This window comes from Palaemon carinicauda, chromosome 40, assembly GCF_036898095.1.
Source record: "Palaemon carinicauda isolate YSFRI2023 chromosome 40, ASM3689809v2, whole genome shotgun sequence".
NCBI lineage: Eukaryota > Metazoa > Arthropoda > Malacostraca > Decapoda > Palaemonidae > Palaemon > Palaemon carinicauda.
In genome coordinates, this window is record NC_090764.1 from 40,551,429 (window position 1) to 40,574,080 (window position 22,652).

Consider the following 22,652-nt stretch of genomic DNA (forward strand, 5'->3'; position numbering starts at 1 on the left):
ATGTGTTATTATTCTTATTCTTTATGGTGTATATATATATATATATATATATATGTGACTTGATGGATGTTTAGTTTCCCATTGATGTACATTATTCCCTCGTGAAATACTTATTAAAACTAAAATTTTAAACATTAGACTTAGCCGGTGGATATATATATAGCTAACGTCTCTGACGTACGGCAGAAAATTCAAAACTCGCGGGCAATCGTAGATTGGGAAGCTAGGTGCACTACTAGCGCCACCACTCGCCAGGATACTGGAACCATTCCACAAGTCCTCAGTTCTTCTCTGCCGCTGTGGCGACAACATTGGAACTTTCATGCTCGTGCATAACCTCCTGTTTTCTACAGCTTTGGTGAAGTACTTGTTTTTTGGTTAATGGCATTCGCTTGGTTGGATTTTCTTACGACTTCTCTTGAAACTCTTTTTGATTTTACTATTTTTGACCCCTGCTTGTTTGATCTCTCTCTGGATATTCCAAAATGGCCGACCCTTCCCCTGTGTATAAAGAAATGTGTGAAAGGCTGTAAGACCTGCCTTCCTAAGGCCTCGATTGATCCCCACTCAATTTGTAACAAATGTAGAGGTAAAATATGTCAGTTAGGGGATTGATGTGATGAGTGTGTTATTCTATCTGATACCGGGTGGCTTGAATATGAGAAGTACACTCGTAAGTTAGAGAGAGAGGGTTAGGAGAAGCTCTTCTCACTCTAGAGAATTCTCCTCTCCCCATGTACCTGTACGTATTCCTTCCCCTGTAGTGGTAGTCCATGAACCCCCTACTAGCACTAACGAGCCTTCACTGATGGACATGATGAAGGCGACTCATGCCCTTGGTGCCAAGGTCGAATCGCTTGCTACGGACAGGAACCAGCTAATGTCCGACGTTAAATTGTTGAAAAGTGCCAGTGTTAGTGATAAAAGTGCGAAGAATGTGTTCAGTGTTGCGGAGGGTATGTCTGTTTGTACTTGTCGTTCATCCAGTCCGAGACCGCTTTCAAGCTCCCCAACCCCTGGGAGAAGGAATGTCAAACGACGAAAGGGAACGATAGGTTATAACCCACGAACAGACGTCCCCTCACAAGTTGCGGTTGACGTTGCACGTAACGATCGCCCTTATCATGGGAGAGGTGAGGCTAAGTTCTCCTCATCCTCTGATGATGTTAACGTCAGTAGAAAAAACTGGCGTCAGGATTCCAGACTCTCAAGAGGAAATTGATCCCTTCAGATCAAAGTCAACGTCCTGGCTGCAGTCATTAGAGTAGTCCAGAATGTCTGCCTTCATCAGATGAAGGTACATCTGCCAAACGTCCCCTTATAACGTCTGGTATGGTTGCTCCGGAGACCCCTTTGCAGGGTCATGGTTCTGTGGTTTCGTCTGGACGTTCCAGACGTGACGTGAGTGCTGTTGCTCCCGTTGTCATCAATGACGTTGCGGAACAGACGTTACCGAAGTCACGCTCTGACACACTTGTGACTGACCCTAATTTTAGCATGCTGCAGGACATGCAGATGAAACTTTCCTCATTCATGCAGTATTACCGTCCAGCCCATGAACGACAGGAACTCTCGCTTGTGGAGCGTCGCGGTTCTAATAAGTGTGACCCTTCTCATCATGCTTCCAAGCGTGAAGTTTCACGTCTCGCTGACGTGACCCCCAGTATTCAGCATGCTGCCAAACGTGACGCCGAGCGTCAGGTTCGACGTGATGTTGAACATCAGTCGATGCAGCCCCGACGTGACGTCGATCTTCCTTCTCTTCCTGCTACCCATCGACAGGTTGATGCAGGCTGTCAAGCTGTTCTACACAGTTTCCGACACTTTGTTGATTTTCCGCCTCGCAAGCACGTCGAGCTTCCGGATGAATTTTTTTCTGAGGAGGAAGTGGATGATCCCCTTTCCACAGCTGTACCTTTGGATACCTTGTCAGAGGAAGAGGAACCTAGATCCTCGCAACAATCTTTAGATTTTAAAAAGATTATGACTGTTTTTAAGGAAGTTTTTCCTTCACATTTTGTGCCTGTTGCATCACGCTTTCCTCCTTCAGAGTTCACCGTGGGGACATCTACACAGGCTCCCCTGTTTACTAAATTGGTGCTCTCTCGGTCGTCTAAGAGAGCTTTGCGTTTGCTGAGAGACTGGTTGCAGTTCAAAAGGAGTCTTGGCAAGTCAGCCTTTGCCTTCCCCCCAGCTAAGCTTGCTTCTCGTTCGAGCATCTGGTATGAGACAGGAGAAGTTCTCGGCTTGGGAGTACCTGCCTCTGCCCAGGGGGACTTCTCAAGCCTGGTAGACTCTCCTCGTCGTTTGGCCATGAGACGCGCGAAGATTTTTTGGACCATTTCGGAACTCGACCATCTGCTCAAGGACGTTTTCTGTGCCTTTGAAGTGTTCAAGTTTCTAGACTGGGCATTGGGAGCCTTGAGTAAGAGAGTGTCTGTTTTTAGTAATAATGAGTCTGTGGTTCAGATTATGTCCTGCGTAGACAAAGCCGTAAGGGATGGATCTAATGAGCTTGCTGCTCTTTTTACAGCGGGTGTCCTTAAGAAGAGAGAGACGTTGTGCTCCTTCCTGGCTACGGGAGTTACTCCTTGCCAGAAGTCGGAGCTTTTGTTTGCACCACTTTTTCGTTCGCTTTTTCCCCTAGAGCTTGTGAGGGAAATAGCTTCATCGCTAGCCTTGAAGGACACCCATGACCTGGTATCTAAAACGGCTCGCAAGGTGCTGCCTTCGTCGTTTTCAGGCGGCAGACCTTAGGTGGACACCCCTGCATCGAGGTTCATTCCTCCCTTTCGTGGTAGAGCCTCCAACAGAGGCAACTCTCGCTCTGATGGAAGACGAGGTAAAAGGAGGGGAGCTAGATCATGTCGTGGCAGAGTCTGACTGCCCTCAACTTCAGACAGCAGTAGGGGCCAGATTGAAGAACTTCTGGCAGGCTTGGGAGAGAAGAGGAGGAGATCAGTGGTCCGTCCTCTTGTTGAAGGAGGGGTACAAAATACCCTTTGTAAAGAAACCCCCTCTAGTCCAAGAGCTGATAGATCTCTCTCCCAGATACCGGGAGGACGCAAGAAGACAAGCTTTGCGCCTACAGGTGTCCCTTTTGTTAAAAAAGGGGGCTGTGGAGAAGGTGCTAAACCACCAGTCTCCAGGCTTTTACAACTGCCTCTTCCTAGTTCCAAAGAACTCAGGGGTTTGGAGACCAGTGCTGGATGTGAGCGCGCTCAACGCGTTCATTCTGAAATTGAAGTTCACAATGGAGACTTCCAAGTCTCTGCTAGCAGCAGTAAGGGAAGGCGACTGGATGGTCTTTCTAGACCTCCAAGATGCATACTTCCATATCCCGATTCATCCGACCTTCCAACACTATCTAAGGTTCGTATACGGGAAGGAAGTCTTCCAATTTCGAGCTCTTTGCTTCGGTCTCAGCATCGCCCCTCTTGTGTTTACGAAACTCATGCGGAACGTGTCGAGCTTCCTGCATTCGACAGGTATCAGAGCCTCCCTATACCTAGACGACTGGTTACTCAGGGCGTCGTTCTTCGATCGCTGTCTGAAGGATCTTAGATTGACTTTGGCCCTAACGAAGGTGTTGGGTCTCTTGGTCAACAAGGAGAAGTCTCAACTGACCCCATCTCAGACAATTCTCTATTTGGGGATGGAGATACGGAGTCTAGTTTTTCGGGCTTTTCCATCGCCCACATGACTAGGACAAGCTCTTATAAAGATTCGTCTTTACCGAAGGAAGAGCATTTGTTCTTTAAGGAAGTGGATGAGTCTGCTGGGAACACTCTCGTCACTGGAGCAGTTTGTTTCCCTAGGGAGACTCAATCTTCGCCCTCTCCAGTTTCTCCTTGACCATCATTGGGACAAGGAGAAGGGCTTAGAAGCAGTGACTATTCCGCTTCCAGAGACGGTCAAGAGTTACCTGAAATGGTGGGACGACACTCTCAGACTTCAGGAGGGCCTCTCTCTAGCACACAAAAACCCAGACCATGTGTTGTTCTCAGATGCCTCAGACTTGGGGTGGGGAGCAACACTAGGCAAACTAGAATGCTCGGGTCTATGGACCAAAGACCAGGAGAGTCTTCACATTAACCAGAAGGAGCTTCTGGCAGTTCTTTTGGCCCTTCAAAGTTTCGAAAGACTAATCCGAAACAAGGTAGTGCAAGTAAACGCAGACAACACCACAGCATTAGCCTACATCTCCAAGCAAGGCCGGACCCACTCGCAGTCCCTTTACTTCACTGCAAGGGAGCTTCTGGTTTGGACGAAGGAGAAAAACATCACCTTACTAACAAGGTTCATACAGGAGAAAGGAACGTGATGGCAGACTGCCTCAGCAGAAGAGGCCAAGTCATTCCCACAGAATGGACTCTGCATCAGGAGGTTTGCGAGAAACTATGGCGGATATGGGGACGTCCGTCCATAGACCTATTCGCAACCTCGAGAACGAAGAGGCTTCCAACATACTGCTCTCCAGTTCCAGATCTAGAGGCGGTCCACATCGACGCGTTCTTGCTGGACTGGTCTCACCTGGAAGTGTATGCGTTCCCCCCTTCAAAATCCTTTACAAAGTCCTACCAAAGTTCGCCTCTCACGAAGGGACCAAGTTGACATTGGTTGCTCCCCTCTGGCCATCAAGAGAATGGTACACCGAGGTACTTCAATGGATGGTGGACATACCAAGAAGCCTGCCAATGAGGTTAGATCTGCTCCAGCAACCGCACATGAAAAAGTTCCATCAAAACCTCCACGCTTTTCGTCTAACTGCCTTCAGACTATCGAGAGACTCTCGAGAGCTTGAGGCTTTTCGAAGGAGGCAGCTAGAGCGATTGCCAGAGCAAGGAGATCCTCTACCATCAGGATCTACCAGTCCAAATGGGAGGTGTTTCGAGATTGGTGCAAAGCCACCTCAATTTCCTCGTCCGATACCTCTATAGCCCAAATAGCTGACTTCCTGCTACACCTTAGGAGTGAACGTAACTTTTCCTCCTCTACCATTAAAGGTTACAGGAGCATGTTGGCTGCGGTTTACAGGCACAGGAACCTAGACCTCTCGAACAATAAAGACCTTCAAGACCTTCTCAAGTCCTTCGAGACTTCCAAGGAACATCAGATAGTGACACCAGCTTGGAATCTGGATGTTGTCCTGAAATTTCTTATGTCTGAGAAATTTGAACCTTTACACTTAGCCTCTTTTAAAGATCTCACCTTAAAGGCACTTTTCTAGTGAGTCTAGCGACTGCGAAGAGAGTTAGTGAGGTTCATGCCTTCAGTAAGAACGTCGGCTTCTCTACTGGAAAGGCAGTATGCTCCTTGCAACTTGGTTTCTTGGCCAAGAATGAGCATCCTTCCCATCCATGGCCGAAATCTTTTGAGATTCCCAACCTGTCAGATATGGTTGGTGATGAGATAGAGAAGGTCCTGTGCCCTGTGAGAGCTCTTAAATTTTACCTAGACAGAACCAAGAATTTACGAGGCGAGTCTGAAGCCTTATGGTGTTCGGTCAAGAAGCCCTCCTTACCGATGTCAAAGAACGCCTTATCGTATTTTGTCAGGTTCTTGATTAGAGAGGCTCACGCTCTCTGCGGTGAGGCTGACCTAAGATTGCTGAAAGTAAGAACACATGAAGTCAGAGCTGTGGCAACTAAAGTGGCTTTCAAGCAAAATCGATCCCTACGAAGCATTATGGACGCAACTTTTTGGAGGAGTAAATCTGTGTTCGCTTCACATTATTTAAAGAATGTCCAGACTCTTTACGAGGACTGCTACACTTTGGGACTATTCATAGAGGTGAGTGCAGTAGTGGGTGAAGGTTCTACCACTACATTCCCCTAATCCTAATACTGTACCTTTTTTCTTCTCTTGAAACTATTGTCTTTTTGGTTGTATGTGGAGACTGGGACAGTCTTCCGCAATCTTTTGATTTTAGCGGGTGGTCAAACTTGTTTCTTGAGAGCGCCCAGATACAGGGTATTGGTTGAGGTCCTGTCATAGGGGTGTTCACCCCAGATATGACAGCTCCTAGAGGTCTTTCAGCCCCCTGAGTGGATCGCTGGGCTTCATAAGGATAGCGGATTAATGAGGCAGAGAATCATAAAAGTCAGCTTCCTTATCAGGTATGAACCCTCAAGTTTGTTGTTATCAAAACTCTTGAGATATATTCCTATGTTGTTTACTGCTGGTCTCTTACCCTCCACCAAGGGTGTCAATCAGCTATATATATATCCACCGGCTAAGTCTAATGTTTTAAAATGATATTTTCATTATGAAATAAATTTTTGAACATACTTACCCGGTAGATATATATAATTAAACTCCCTCCCTTCCGCCCCTCTAGAGACCTATGGGCAGAGAAGACCTGAGGACTTGTGGAATGGTTCCAGTATCCTGGCGAGTGGTGGCGCTAATAGTACACCTAGCTTCCCAATCTATGATTGCCCGCGAGTTTTGAATTTTCTGACGTACGTCAGAGACGTTAGCTATATATATATCCACCGGGTATGTTCAAAAATGTATTTTTAAATATTTAACTTAGCCGGTGAATATATAATAGCTGCTGCTCCAGCGGCTCGACAGAAAAACACACAAAAACTCGCGAGCGATCGCTATGAAGGTTGCGGGTGTGCCCACCAGCGCCAACTATCGGCCAGATACCGCATATGCATGTAAACAAGCCTCAATTCTTCTCTGTCGGCCTTAACGACAAGACGTATCATTACTCGCTGTATAACCTGGAGTTTTCTCAACAGACTTGGTGAAGTACTTCATTTTGGTTTGAGCTTTCGCAGTGCAGGTGTTTTTCCTCAACTTAAACTCTTGAACTCTTTTTTGAACAGATTTAATTGTTGATGACTTGGATTGTTTTTTGGACTTTCTTTGACTAATTCAAAATGGCTGACGCTTCTCAAGTTCCTAGATTTCGTAAGTGTAATGCTAGGGATTGCAATAGGCGTCTTCCAAAGGCCTCTCTCGACCCACATACTGTGTGTTCTAATTGTCGGGGTAAAACCTGTCAATTAGGAGATCGGTGTGAGGAATGCGTGTGCCTTTCGGAATTTGATTGGCTCGAATATGACAAATATTCTCGTAAGCTAGAGAGAGATAGGGTGAGGAGGAGTTCCTCTAGATCAGTAGATTTTTCCTCTCCCCATGCCCCTGAACCTAATCCTTCCCCTGTAGTGGTTGTGCCTGAACCCCCTACTGGCACTCAGGAACCATCAATGCGGGACATGTTACGTGCCATTCATGCTTTGGGTGAAAGAGTTGAGTCGTTAGCTACAGATCGTAATCAACTCATGGCGGACGTTAAAGAGCTAAAGTGTCAGAGTGCCACAGCGGAAAATCGTGGGAAAGTGATTAGTGCGCAAAGTGTTTTCAGTGTTGCGACCGAGGGTTCGTCTGTTCGTGCCTGTCGTTCGCCTAGTCCGAGACCTCTTGCAAGCTCCCAAGCCCAGGGGAGAAGTAATGTCGTACGACTTATGGGTTCGAGAGGCCTTGATCAGCGAACAGACGTTCCCTCTATGGTAACAGGCGTGTCTCATCAAGACCGCCCCTACCATAAGACGAGAGAGACCATTTTCTCCTCGTCATCCGAAGGCTTTTCGCATAAGAAACCGTGGAGCAAGGTTTCAAGGCCCTTGAAGCGAAAGTCGGTCCCTTCAAGACAGGTCCAGCGTCCTGGTTGTAGCCATTGGGACAGCTCTGACCCTTTACAGTCATCGGAAGACTGCTCGCCGCCTAAGCAGCAACGTTACACAGGCTCAGAGAGTCTTGGTGTAGGCAAGGTTGTGCAGTCTCAGACGTTAACCCCGTCTTTTACCGCACCCATTCCCGTTGATCCTAAATGGGTTGTACTGCAAGACATGCAGATCAAGCTCGCCTCCCTTATGGAAGACTATTCTGCTGAAAAGGTTCACGATGATCCTCGCCGCTTAGCTAATCGAGATCCTGGCCTTCAGCCGCCAAAACGAGCCTTTGCTCGTCCTGTTGACGTTGGCGTTGCTAAGTCACGTCAATCACGCTTTGTAGAGCCTCACTCGATGCAGTCACGTGTTGACTTTCAGCCGCATATGGACGTTCAGCCACTTCCTAATGCTCTTGTTGACGTTCAGGACGTTCGCCAACCAGCGGAGTTGACTTGTTTTGACGCTGAGCGTCAACCACCGCAGTCTAGAGTTGTTTTGACTGCTCAGTCTAGGCAGTCAAAACACTCTCGAGTTGACGTCGAGCGTCCTCCCGCTCCTGTTGTTGTTGACAGTCAGGCTGTTAAGCAGTTACATGACGTAGCGTCCTGGACTGCTACTGATGCACCAGTGCGTGTGGACTCTGCGTGTCAAGCATTGCCAACCCCTTTGCTTGTTACTCAGCAGTTGTCGGATGAAGATCCTTCAGATGAGGACGTTGCTGACCCTCATCATGATGATCATCCTTCGGATGTAGACGAACCTAGAACGGTTCCTCCTTCAATGGACTTTAAGAAAGTCATGTTAATTTTCAAGGAGCTTTTTCCCGATCACTTTGTTACCGTTGCTCCTCGTTCGCCACCGTTTGAGTTTGCTCTAGGCTTACCTGCTAACATGCCAGCCTTTACTAAGCTAGTGCTTTCTCGCTCTTCCAAGAGAGCTTTACGACTTTTAGGCGACTGGTTGGATACCAGGAGGAGTTTGGGGAAGACGGCCTTTGCCTTCCCTCCGTCAAAGCTCTCGTCTAGATCGAGCATCTGGTATGCCACGGGAGAAGTTCTCGGCTTGGGAGTCCCTGCCTCTGCCCAGGGTGACTTCTCAAGCCTCATAGACTCTCCCCGCCGCCTAGCCATGAGACGCTCGAAGATTAGTTGGTCCTCCTCGGACCTTGACCATCTGCTGAAAGGCGTATACAGGGCCTTTGAAGTTTTCAACTTCCTTGACTGGTCATTAGGAGCTTTAAGTAGGAAAATCTCGTCGGCTGATAGAGATGTTTCCTTACTGATAATGTCATGTATGGATAAAGCCATCCGCGATGGTTCCAATGAGCTCGCCTCCTCTTTTACGTCGGGAGTCTTAAAGAAGCGAGAGTCCCTTTGCTCTTTTCTTTCGGCAGGAGTTACTCCCTGTCAGAGATCAGAACTGCTCTTTGCTCCCTTATCAAAGTCTTTGTTTCCGCAACAATTAGTTAAGGACATAGCTTCTTCGCTTGTGCAGAAGGACACCCATGACATGATGGCGTCCTCTGCTCGCAAAGGGACTCCTTCTACATCCTTTGCTGTAAGACCCAGGATCGAGACTCCGGCATCCAGATTTATCCCGCCCTTTCGTGGCAGAGCTCCCAGCAGGGGAAGTACTCGTGCCGAGGGAAAGAGAGGAAAGAAGAGAGGAGCCAAGTCCTCACGTGGCAGAGTCTGACTGCCCACAGCCTCAGACAGCGGTAGGAGCCAGATTGAAGAGCTTCTGGCTGGCCTGGGAGAAGAGGGGCGCAGACCAACAGTCTGTTCGGTTGCTCAGAGAGGGGTACAAAATTCCGTTTGTACGCAAACCTCCTCTAGTGACAACTCCCATCGACCTCTCTCCCAGGTACCGAGAGGAGTCAAAGAGACAAGCCCTAAACCTAGAAGTGTCTCTGTTGCTAGAGAAGGGAGCGGTGGTGAAAGTCTCGGACCTTCAATCACCGGGGTTTTACAACCGTCTCTTCCTAGTCCCCAAGAAGACAGGAGGTTGGAGACCGGTGCTAGACGTCAGTGCGCTCAACGTTTTTGTTACGAAAACAAAGTTCACTATGGAGACCACGAAGTCAGTCTTAACAGCGGTCAGAAAGGGAGACTGGATGGTCTCTCTCGACCTACGAGATGCGTACTTCCACATTCCTATACACCCAGATTCCCAACCGTTTCTGAGGTTTGTTTTCAGGAATGTGGTATACCAGTTTCGGGCCCTGTGCTTTGGCCTAAGTCCTGCTCCTCTCGTGTTTACGAGGCTCATGAGGAATGTGGCAAAATTCCTCCATTTATCGGGAATCCTAGCCTCCCTGTACTTGGACGACTGGCTTCTCAGGGCTTCGTCCAGTCATCGCTGTCTGCAGGATCTTCATTGGACATTGGATCTGACCAAGGAATTGGGACTTTTGGTCAACCTAGAAAAGTCTCAGCTGATTCCATCCCAAACTATACTGTATTTAGGGATGGAGATTCGCAGTCCAGTTTTTCGGGCTTTTCCGTCTGCCACCCGAATAGAACAAGCCCTGCTCAAAGTCCAACTAATGTTGAAGAGAGAACGGTGCTCAGTCAGGAATTGGATGAGTCTAGTAGGAACTCTATCATCCCTGGAGCAGTTTGTCTCGCTAGGAAGACTACACCTTCGGCCTCTCCAGTTCCATCTAGCCTTTCACTGGAACAAGGACAAGACGTTAGAGACGGTCTCAATCCCGGTCTCCGAACCAGTAAAGGCATGCCTGAAATGGTGGAACAACAATATCAGTCTGAGAGAGGGACTTTCCCTAGCAGTTCAGAACCCAAACCACGTACTATTCTCAAGACGCGTCGGATTTGGGTTGGGGTGCGACCCTGGACGGTCGGGAATGCTCAGGTCTGTGGACCTCAAGTCAGAGGAGCATGCACATCAACGGCAAGGAGCTTTTGGCAGTCCACTTGGCCTTGATGAAATTCGAAAGTCTCCTTCGAAACAAAGTGGTAGAGATCAACTCCGACAATACCACAGCCTTGGCGTACATCTCCAAGCAAGGAGGCACACACTCCCTCACGCTGTACGAGATCGCAAGGGACCTGCTCATTTGGTCAAGAGATCGAGGCATCTCCCTGTTAACGAGGTTTATCCAGGGCGACTTGAACGTCTTAGCAGACTGTCTCAGTCGGAGGGGTCAGGTAATTCCTACGGAATGGACCCTCCACAAGGACGTGTGCAAGAGTCTTTGGGCGACTTGGGGTCAACCCACCATAGACCTCTTTGCCACCTCGATGACCAAGAGACTTCCAATCTATTGCTCTCCAGTCCCAGACCCAGCAGCAATACACATAGACGCATTTCTCCTAGATTGGTCTCATCTGGACTTATATGCATTCCCACCATTCAAGATTGTCAACAAGGTACTGCAGAAGTTCGCCTCTCACGAAGGGACAAGGTTGACGTTGGTTGCTCCCCTCTGGCCCGCGAGAGAGTGGTTCACCGAGGTACTTCGATGGCTGGTAGACTTTCCAAGAAGTCTTCCTCTAAGGGTAGATCTGTTACGTCAGCCCCACGTAAAGAATGTCCATCAAAACCTCCCCGCTCTTCGTTTGACTGCCTTCAGACTATCGAAAGACTCTCAAGAGCTCGAGGCTTTTCGAAGGAGGCAGCCAGTGCGATTGCAAGAGCGAGGAGAGCTTCTACCATTAGAGTATACCAGTCGAAGTGGGAAGTCTTTCGAGACTGGTGCAAGTCAGCATCTGTGTCCTCGTCCAGTACCTCTGTAGCCCAAATCGCAGATTTTCTTTTACATCTGAGAAAGGTTCGCTCCCTCTCAGCTCCCACGATTAAGGGCTACAGGAGCATGTTGGCTTCGGTCTTTCGACATAGAGGCTTAGATCTTTCCAACAATAAAGATCTCCAAGATCTCCTTAAGTCTTTCGAGACCTCTAAGGAACGTCGTTTGGCAACTCCTGGATGGAACTTAGACGTGGTCCTAAGGTTCCTCATGTCAGACAGGTTTGAGCCATTACATTCAGCCTCCCTGAAGGATCTCACCCTCAAGACACTTTTCCTAGTGTGCTTGGCTTCGGCTAAAAGGGTCAGTGAACTTCATGCCTTCAGTAAGAACATCGGCTTTTCTACAGATAAAGCCACTTGTTCACTTCAACTTGGTTTCCTGGCCAAAAATGAACTGCCTTCTCGTCTTTGGCCTAAATCTTTTGATATTCCTTGCTTATCAGAGGTCGTAGGCAACGAACTGGAAAGAGTATTATGTCCTGTTACAGCTCTTAAGTTCTATTTAGCTCGTACTAAGTCATTACGAGGTAAATCTGAGGCATTATGGTGCTCAGTTAAGAAACCATCATTGCCTATGTCAAAGAATGCTTTGTCATATTTTATCAGATTTTTAATACGAGAAACTCATTCTCACTTGAATGAGAAAGACCGATGTTTGCTTAAGGTTAAGACGCACGAAGTTAGAGCTATAGCAACCTCCGTGGCCTTCAAGCAAAATAGATCTCTGCAAAGTATTATGGACGCGACTTTTTGGAGAAGCAAGTCAGTGTTCGCGTCATTTTACTTAAAAGATGTCCAGACTCTTTACGAGGACTGCTACACACTGGGTCCATTCGTTGCAGCGAGTGCAGTAGTGGGTGAGGGTTCTACCACTACATTTCCCTAATTCCAATATCCTTTTTAATCTGTCTCTTGAAATGTTTTTAATATTGTTTTTTGGGTTGTACGGAAGGCTAAGAAGCCTTTCGCATCCTGGTTGATTTGGCGGGTGGTCAAAGTCATTTCTTGAGAGCGCCCAGATTAGGGGTTTGATGAGGTCCTGTTTGTATGGGTTGCAGCCCTTGATACTTCAGCTCCTGGGAGTCTTTCAGCATCCTAAGAGGATCGCTGGGCTTCGTGAGGAAGACAGACTTACAAGGCAGAGTAATCGTCTAAGTCAACTTCCTTACCAGGTACCTATATATTTGGGTTTTGTTATATTATAACTATCAAAAACTCTAAGCATATACGCTGTAAACTTAATTAACTCTGGTCTCTACCCACCACCTTGGGTGTGAATCAGCTATTATATATTCACCGGCTAAGTTAAATATTTAAAAATGATATTTTAATTATAAAATAAATTTTTGAATATACTTACCCGGTGAATATATAAATTAAAGGCCCTCCCTTCCTCCCCAATAGAGACGCAGCGGGACGAGAAGAATTGAGGCTTGTTTACATGCATATGCGGTATCTGGCCGATAGTTGGCGCTGGTGGGCACACCCGCAACCTTCATAGCGATCGCTCGCGAATTTTTGTGTGTTTTTCTGTCGAGCCGCTGGAGCAGCAGCTATTATATATTCACCGGGTAAGTATATTCAAAAATTTATTTTATAATTAAAATATCATTTTATAATGAAAATATCATATTAAAGTTATTGGATATTTTTTATTCAAAGTATCAAGCCTGTGAAATGAGCACACATTACAGTTATAAGGATTTATATTTAATGAAGCAGGCATAACTAAAATAATGCAAATGCCTATATGCAAGTTATTACTGTTATATTTATTTCTTTTAGAATATTAGATAATTACAAAAGGTAAGGCAAGTTAATCCCTTGCCATAGTATATTATGTTCATTTTAGGAATAGACGGGTGAAAATCCATGCTTATATATCACAAACCTATAACAATACTGTACTCTACTTTATGATAGCCTGATACTGTATGTGTTTGCTAACTTCATATACTCAACAGAAGAAGAATTCCCCCAGTTACAGTCAGCCGTCAATGCATCCTAGCTTTGCTGACCCTGTAGTGGAACATTTGATTTTTGTATGTTTGCTATGTTGTAAACACTTAGCAAACTGTTGTAAACACTTAGCAAACTGTGCTCCATATTAATTTTAGTCTACGCTCTTTATCATATTTTCAGTTAGACAATTTTATGTCCCAGAGCATATTAAACCATACAGTATTTCTTAAGGATTCTCGGATAAAGTTTTTTGTTCATGTACAAACAGTTTACCTATGATTGAGGTTTTATTTAATAAAATCTTACCTGGTAGTCATTATGCTTTAATCATCAAAGCCACTGGCTTCCGACCTTTAAAAATATTATTACCCCTGATCTCCCCCTCTCACCACTAAATCTGATAAGTGGTGCCACTGGGCAAACACAAACCCACCATTACCTTCTAAGAACTTCATATAATCATCTTCTGGCTCATAGATCACTTCTGCTTTCTCCTATTTGATTCAAGATTGATATGAGTAATCTGGTTTTAAAATTTGAAGGAGTTGATAGTTATGTAATTTAGGTGGTGACAAAGTATTTTGAAAAATGTATGGGAGAAGTTGAAGTACTAGAAGTTAATGATGGAGGCAAGTGAATGGGTAACTAATTTGAAGACAGTGGAATTATTGACAGGGTATTTAGTGGCATTTAGTATGACGGGTAAGTGAAAAGTAGATTTTAAATATTAATGATGGAAAGATATTAATATGTACTGTAATAAAAACTTTGATTACAACTTACTGAATGATCATTTTTCAGTGTATAGTAGTAAAAAAAATACTATGATAATTATAGTTATTTTAGTCTCTTCCAGAGAGGCCCATAGGAAAGAAAGGTATCATGCAAATATTCACCAAGTTATTTTCTTGCTTTTTTATTATATTGCAGCTTAGATTTTAATATTGTATAGAATAAAGCATAGATTAAGGACACCTAAAGGGTTTTGCGTAGTGTCTTATTTATATATAGCACTGTGTTAAAACATGGGTTTAATGTACCATTACTGAATTGTGATTGTTTTAACTCATTGGCATGTTTAATTCTGTAGACATCTGAGGAAGCTTCAGGCACAACAGGCTTTGTTCGTTGTCTTAGTTCAGCATCAGAAGAAAATGAAGATCGCACTCTGGATACTTCTGCCAATGCTAAGTTTTATCAATGTTGTTTACTTTGGCAACACCCAAATCTTCCATGGATTCAACTTTTCCCAAGAGACAATATTAAGATATCATCCCAGACTGGAATTTTTGGGAATGACCCAAAATTAGCAGATTCTCTTCTTGCTGAATGGTAAGTTTTACTTCTCATGTCTTTTAGGATATCGTAGAGACTAAGTTTTGGTGCATTTATGTTGTCCCATGACCAGACTTTTTCATTGGCCTTTAATGGGTAAAGAAGGCTGGTGCCATTTGGATGTTTTTTTTACTTTTCCTTAATTTTTCATTCGTATCCATAATTTGTGTCATTCATTTATACATTATTCTCTCATTTTTTGTGATTATGATAATTTTTATTTGATTTTACCAATTGTTTTGATTTTAGCTTATTTCAGCCCAGTGATACCCTGTATGTCGTACTATGATAGTATCAGAAGTAGACTGCTATTTAATATTGTCCAAATTAAGTTCTCAAACAGTCATCCTGCATAGGAGTACCTTTTGAGTGAAAGCAAAATTGGTCTTTGAAGCTTGTTAGTAATGTACTGTACTATAAAAATCTTGCTAAGTCAGAATTTGGCAGCTTAACACTTTCTCTCATTGTCTGAGTGAATACCAAAAACCACTAGGGAAAAGAATTATTGAGCCTTTTGCTCTAAGTGTGGTCACTTTTTTTCTTGCTATTTATAGTGCTAGCAAACTGTAGTGGTATCCTTATCATGCCTAAAAGTAAAAGAAGAATTCTATCTAAATATAGGGAAAAGATAGTCCTTGTAAAACTGTACTAAGTAACAAAGCATTAGGTGGCACCTCCTGATACCCTCACCTTGAGTGAGTAGTGCTCCCTTTAGATTTGGAGGGGTGACTTGAGGCCTGTTTGCGGTAATTAGCAGAGAAAGCTATATGATATAGTAAGTAGTTAATTTTAAAGTAATTGAGAATAGTCTCTAATTATCATTGCCAATTGAAATAGTATTTAATGGTGATTGTGATATGTTTCTTTGTATTCATGTTGCAATACTTTGAGGACTGATATCTCTGCTTCGTGGTTATTGACATTCAAAACTAATTTTCTCCATTATTTACAAAGATACTTCAAATCCAAAGACATCGTTGGAAAGAAAAATAAAAACTCAATAATTTGGTCAAAGGAATTTGAATGGTAAGAATATTTGAAATTTGAATAATTTTCAAATTTTAAAGAAATAAAAAAATATAAATATTAAAAAAAAAATGAAGATAAAGAAAATTCCTCTGAGCAATATTTCCACACTCTTGTTGGCATTATTCATGAAATTTAATATTTAATTCAATGCTGTAATTTTCAAGAAAAATAAAAAGAAAAAATAAGATTATTTTTTTATTTTTAGTCATAAAAGGAATAATTTTTGTCCGATTTCAATAAGATTTATACAGAATCACCAAAGTAATAATGCAAATGTGTTGAAATTATAGAAATCCAATGATATTCAATGATTTTGGCTTTAATGGCAGACGATCCCCTTAAATCATAGTCCTGTTGAAGGCGTTAGGGTTTTGTAGTTAGGAAAAGCACAAATAAAAAATTCTGATACATCTCAATTCAAGGAAATCCCTTTGTTTCATCAATGGGTTAAAGGTTCACCAAGTCCAGTGCCTATGTTTTGGTCTCAGGATAGGCCCACAGGGATTCATCAGAATGACGGCTCCCATCTCAAAATTGTTAGAAATTTTGGGGCTATATTTATACCTGACTAATTGGCTAATTTTAAGTAATTCATTGAAAAGAATTCAAATTCACCAAGTGTGGTTGCTCAGATTATTGGATTGGTTGGCAATCGCAGTCAATATTATATCTTTGGTTCAGACTCGGAAAATTCTATATTTGGGAATGTAATAGCAGCAAGAGTTCCTTTTTGTGCTTTTCTTTCGTGGACTTTATCTGTTTTTGTAATCATTGAAGAGTTTAATATATAGAACAATGATAAGTTAAAGTCATGTAGCCTTTAAATAAAATAAAGTGTAACAATTGAAGGTATTTCAGTCCCAGGACTGAACTTAGGATTTAAAGTGAGCATAGGGATTCCCCCTTAACATGTATGTAGCAACTAAAGGGTTCATGGTGACTACTGCTGGCTAATCACCTTGAAATATATTGAACTTACAGATTTTTTTCTTCAGGTCTGAGAGTGTACGATCCCTTCATCAGTTGCTAAGGGTTCGCCAATGTCCTTACTTTTACATGTGTGGACCAACATTCACTTGCTTATTTAGAGCTGCCGGAGTTGCTGGCATCTCTCAAATGCATGCCCTAATCTCCCCCACTACCAGAGGTTTCCGAGAAGCAATGAAAAATGAAGGTTTGTTTTATATTTGTCTAATAACTGCAATTATATGTAATGTGTGTAAAGATATATCATCATCATCATCATTTCCACTGCCTATTGATGCAAAGGGCCTTGGTTAGATTTTGCCAGTTGTCTCTATCTTGTGCTTTTGAATCAATACTTCTCCATTCATCATTTCCTACTTCACACTTCATAGTCCTCAGCCATGTAGGGGGCCTGGGTCTTCTAATTCTTCTAGTGCCTTGTGGAGTCCAATGGAAAGTTGGGTAAACTAATCTCTCTTGGGGAGTGCAAAGAGCATGCCCACACCATCTCCATCTACCATTCACCATGATCTCATCCACATATGGCACTCGAGTAATCTCTCTTAAAGTTTTATTTCTAGTCCTGTCCTCCCATTTAACTCCCAATATTCTTCTGAGGGCTTTGTTCTCAAATCTACAAAATCTATTGGATATTATATCATTGTCATACCACAACTCATGTCGATATAGGAACACCAATCTCACTAAACTGATATATAGCCTGATTTTTATATGTAATTTCAGGCAATTTGATTTCCAAATTTTACTTATCCTAACTATTGTCTGATTTGTTTTTATCAATCTTTCATTAAACTCAAATTCTACTAAAGATCCTGTATTAGAGATCATAGTTCCTAAATATTTAAATAATTCCACCTTGTTAATCCTGTCTCCTTCCAATGATATTTTATCTCCCATTGCTTAATCCGTTCTCATCATCTCTGTCTTTCTTTTATGCATCTTGAGTCTAACCTTATGTGATATTTCATGCATTATGGTAAGGAAGCTTTGTAAGTCCTGTGGTATTCTGCTTGTAAGGACAGCATCATCAGCATACTCTAGGTCAGCTAATTTCCTGTTACCTATACAGTCGAATCCTCCTCCATCTCCAACTGTTCTATGCAGTACAAAATCCATGAGGAGAATAAACAACATAGGTGACAACACATTCCCTTGGAGTACTCCACTGTTCACTGAAAATTCGTTTCATAGGACTCCACTAACTATTATTATTATTGTTATTATTATTATTATTATTATTATAATATTACTAGCTAAGCTACAACCCTAGTTGGGAAAGCAAGATGCTATAAGCCCAAGGGCTCCAACAGGGAAAAATAGCCCAGTGAGGAAAGGAAATAAGGAAATAAACGATATAAGAAGTAATGAAAAATTAAAAGATATTTTAAAAAACATTAACTATATTAAAACAGATATTTCATACTATAAAAAGTCTTATGTCAGCCTGTTCAACATAAAAACATTTGCTGCAAGTTTGAACTTTAGAAGTTCTACTGATCCAACTACACAATTAGGAAGATCATTTCACAACTTGGTCACAGGTGGAATAAAACTTCTAGAGTACTGAGAATACTGTGTAGTATTGAGCCTCGTGATGGAGAAGGCCTGACTATTAGAATTAACTGTATGCCTAGTGTTACGAACAGGATGGAACTGTCCGGAAAGATCTGAATGTAAAGAATGGTCAGAATTAGGAAAACTCTTATGCAACATGCATAATTAACTAATTGAATGACAGTTCGAAAGATTAATATGTAAATTTGGAATAAGAAATTTAATAGACAATAAGTTCCTCTCCAAATTGATATGAGAATCAGCAGCTACAGATCAGACAGGAGAACAATACTCGAAACAAGGTAGAATGAAAAAAATAAAATACTTCTTCAGAATTGATTGATCACCAAAAATCTTAAAAGACTTTCTCAATAGGCCAACTTTTTGTGCAATTGAAGAAGACACAGATCTAATGTGTTTCTCAAAAGTAAATTTGCTGTCAAGAATTACACCTAAGATATTGAAAGAGTTATACAAAGCTAAAGAAACATCATTGCTGAGATCTGGATGTTGAGGAGCCACTGTCCTTGACATACTTACAATCATAATTTGAGTTTTATTAGGATTCAGCTTCATACCTCATAATTTGCACCATGCACTGATTTTAGCTAGATCTCTGTTAAGGGATTCAGCAACCCCAGATCTACATTCAGGAGATGGAATTGATGCAAAGAGAGTAGCATCATCTGCCTGTGCAACAAGCTTGTCTTCTAGGCCAAACCTCGTCATGTGTGTATAGTATGAAAAGTAATGGGCCAAGAACACTACCCTGAAGAACACCAGATATCACATTCCTATACTCACTATGGTGCCCATCAACAAGAAATCTTTGCAATCTTTTACTTAAAAATTCAATAATGATGCTAAGAAACGACCCACCCACTCCCAACTGTTTGAGTTTAAAAACAAGGGCCTCATAACTCTGCACTTGCTATGCTCTTGAACAGACTTAATCAAATTTACATACTTAAGAGGAACTCCATAATAACGCAGGACTCCATAAAATTGGCCGGTGCACACTATCAAAAGCTTTTTCAAAGTCCACAAATGCCATCAAAAGTGGATTTCTATACTGTATACTTCATATTGCTGTACCACGTCTTAAAAGGAAAATTTGGTCAGTGTAACTTCTACCTTTTCTAAATCCTGGTTGTTCATCTCTCAGCTTTTCATCAATCTTTCTCTCCAGTCTCTTTAAAATGAGCATTCTATATATTTTCATTTCAACTGATGGAAGTGTGATGCCTCTAATTATTGCAATAAGTCAGATTTTTTTTTGCCATTCTTACCAACATTCCTAGCTCCCATTCATCAGGTTTTGCTTCCAAACACCACATTCCACAAAATAATCTTACAAGTATTCTAGAAGTCTCTTCATTTTCAGCCAACATCATCTCAATACTTATTCCATTGTATCCAGGGACTTTCCATCCATCTCTTGAGTTTTTAAATGATGGTTTCGACTTCAAACACACAGAATTCATTCATTGGGACATCAAGGTCTTCCTCAGCTTCATGTATATCAATCAAATTATTCCCTTCATATCTCCTATTCATGACCTCACTACATATCCAGTTTTTATTGAAAACAAAATTAATTATTTTCTTAGAATCATATCATTGAATAAATCTGCTTGTCTGTTCAGTGCGCAAAAGAAAATCTCAGAGGCAGCCCTTTGATAGTATGTAACTTCTTACAGCTTAAATGACAGTATAAGTAGCTCATTCTAACGGAAACTATTTGAAATTTCAGATATTGAATTTGATATGCCATTTCACAGTGCCACTTCTGTGAAAAATAGTTCTGAACTAAAGGATGAACTTGATGGGAGTGATTTTGAAGATAATCTTGGAGGAGGATTAGAAGAGGAAGAAGGAGAGGAAGCAAAGTCTTGGCTTGAGGACCTTGGAGTCGAAACTTCACAATTCCCAAATCTAAATCCAAGTCGTGCAAAATTGTAAGTTTCTATTCACTGGTTAGATTTTTAAATGAAATTAACAAAAAGGAAACCTTGACAGGCCTAATTTAAATTTACTAACTTGAATTTTGAACTTCAATCAACTTGGTTTGGTACTGGTTAGGATATGGTTTGTATTGGCTGTAAATAAGTATACCATAGTACAGTGAAACTTAGTTGTTCTTTAATTCAAATATCCACTGTTGAACTAATGATACCACTATAAAACATATATATGCATAAAATTCACCTTACCACTGCCACTAAACTGGAAGCTCTGTGCACAATTGTTAAACTGTGCACCATTAAACCACTACTGTACTCATTAGAGTAGGCAGTTGTAAAGTCATGCTTCAAGTAATGGGTGTTGACAGAACAACTAAGGTTTTTCCCATCCTTCCATCTTATATTTCATTTATAGTTTAATTTCTGTTATTCAAGTATTTTTATTGTTCATTTCAATCTAAAGTATTCCTTATACTCGTATTCTGCATCATCCATATTCTTTTATTTGTTCCTTATTTTTTTAATGTCAAGGGGTAAATTGTTTCTTTTATTCTTCTCTTCCCTCTTTAATTTCCTTTGTTATTCACATATTTTTTCTGTATTGTTTAATTTAGTCTGGGTTTATTCTATACCCTTATTTCATATATTCCTTAACTTATTATTTGTATTTCTTTTTACGTTCCATATCATTATTTCAGTTTTTATTTTTTAGTATCTTTTTATAGTGTTTTCAGTACTGTTTTTCCCACCAAATTTTGTATGTACTAATTTTATTTGATGTAGACTTTGTATAGAGGAATTTTCTACCCAAAACTTTATATATAACTCCCTTTCTTTTACTCAAATAACTTGCATGCTTCGCCGAACCCTTTCACGCTTAACTGATTATAGGGGGTCACAGGATTCGCTGGTCAGAGATGAGAAAAATAATCCATGTAAATGACTATACCCAAAGAAATATTGTTGAATCCTTTTTAATTGCCTGTACCAAAGGTCCTAATTCAAACCTAAGCCCTGGTCTGTTTTCTGACTTATCTATCTGGAATTATCAAGAAACTGGCAGCTGTGGGATCCCATTATGTATAAATACAATCCCTTTGTATATGTATACTCATTGTGAGTCTGTCGATGTCACTATTGGACGAAAGTACTAACTCTTATCAAGTCTTAATTTTTTCTTCCGTGGCTATACAGTATATATGTATGTATGTATGTATATATATATATATATATATATATATATATATATATATATATATATATATATATATATATATATATATATATATATATATATATATAAATAAATATATATGTATATATATGTATGTATAATGGAACCTCTACATACGAATGTCCTAACATACAAATTTTCCAACATCCGAAGTAAAATTCGACCAAATTTCTGTCTCGACACCCGAAGTGTTGCTCCAACATACGAAGTAAACAATACGCGTACGCGTGGAATTTTCTCGAAAGCGTCAACCGTGGTTTGTTGTTGACGCCGCTAGACGGCAGCACATCGGAGGGACGCCAATCGAGCGTCACCTTAATCAGTCCTCTCATCTCGTGCGCATCGTGTGGTTGTTCTCTATTCGCTCAGTTATTAACAGTGTTTTTTATCTTCCTTTTTCACGTGTTGTTTTCTTTGTTTCGTAATCATGGGTCCTAAAAAGCTTAGTTTCGGTTCAGGAAGTAGTAGTAGTGGTGAGAAAAGGAAGAAGTCAATGCTTTCATTAGAACTAAAGCAAGAAATAATAGAAAAGCATGAGCGAGGTTTACGTGTTAGCGATCTGGCTAAACAATATGGCCGGAATATGTCTACGATCTCGACGATCATAAAACAGAAGGCAGTGAAACCTTCGAAGGGGATCACGATTATTTCCAAACGTCGTAGTCCTACCCTTGAAGAGATGGAACGCCTTTTGTTAATATGGATCAAGGACAAGGAGATTGTTGGCGATACGATCACTGAAACGATCGTTTGTGAGAAGGCCAGCGCTATCTACAGTGACTTGAAGGCGGCGCGCTCTCGGGGTGACGTGGGGGAGAGTTCAGCCGATCCTACGACGGAGGAATTCAAGGCGTCTTGAGGTTGGTTCGAGAAATTTAGGAAACGGACCGGGATTCATTCAGTTGTTCAGCATGGAGAAGCTTCGAGTTCGGACACCAAGGCTGCTAAAGACTTTGTTAAAAAGTTCGAAAGCATCTAGGCGGAGGAAGGCTACGTAGAGCAGCAGGTGTTCAACTGTGATGAAACCGGTCTGATTTGGAAAAAGATGCCTAGTCGAACGTACATTACCGCCGAAGAGAAGAAAATGCCTGGACATAAGCCAATGAAGGATCGGTTGACTCTTGCGCTTTG

At 41.9% G+C, this 22,652-nt stretch overlaps 1 protein-coding gene across 1 annotated transcript in view; it reads left to right on the forward strand.

Annotated features, from left to right (window-relative positions):
* The window catches only part of LOC137631721 (protein downstream neighbor of son homolog), a 131,148-nt gene that overhangs the window by 50,088 nt on the left and 58,408 nt on the right, over window positions 1–22,652 (forward strand). The window contains exons 5-7 of the mRNA XM_068363607.1: window positions 14,509–14,750; window positions 16,778–16,956; window positions 20,077–20,281. Of these exons, the coding sequence (XP_068219708.1) occupies window positions 14,509–14,750; window positions 16,778–16,956; window positions 20,077–20,281 (626 nt within the window). The remainder of the gene's footprint in view (window positions 1–14,508; window positions 14,751–16,777; window positions 16,957–20,076; window positions 20,282–22,652) is intronic.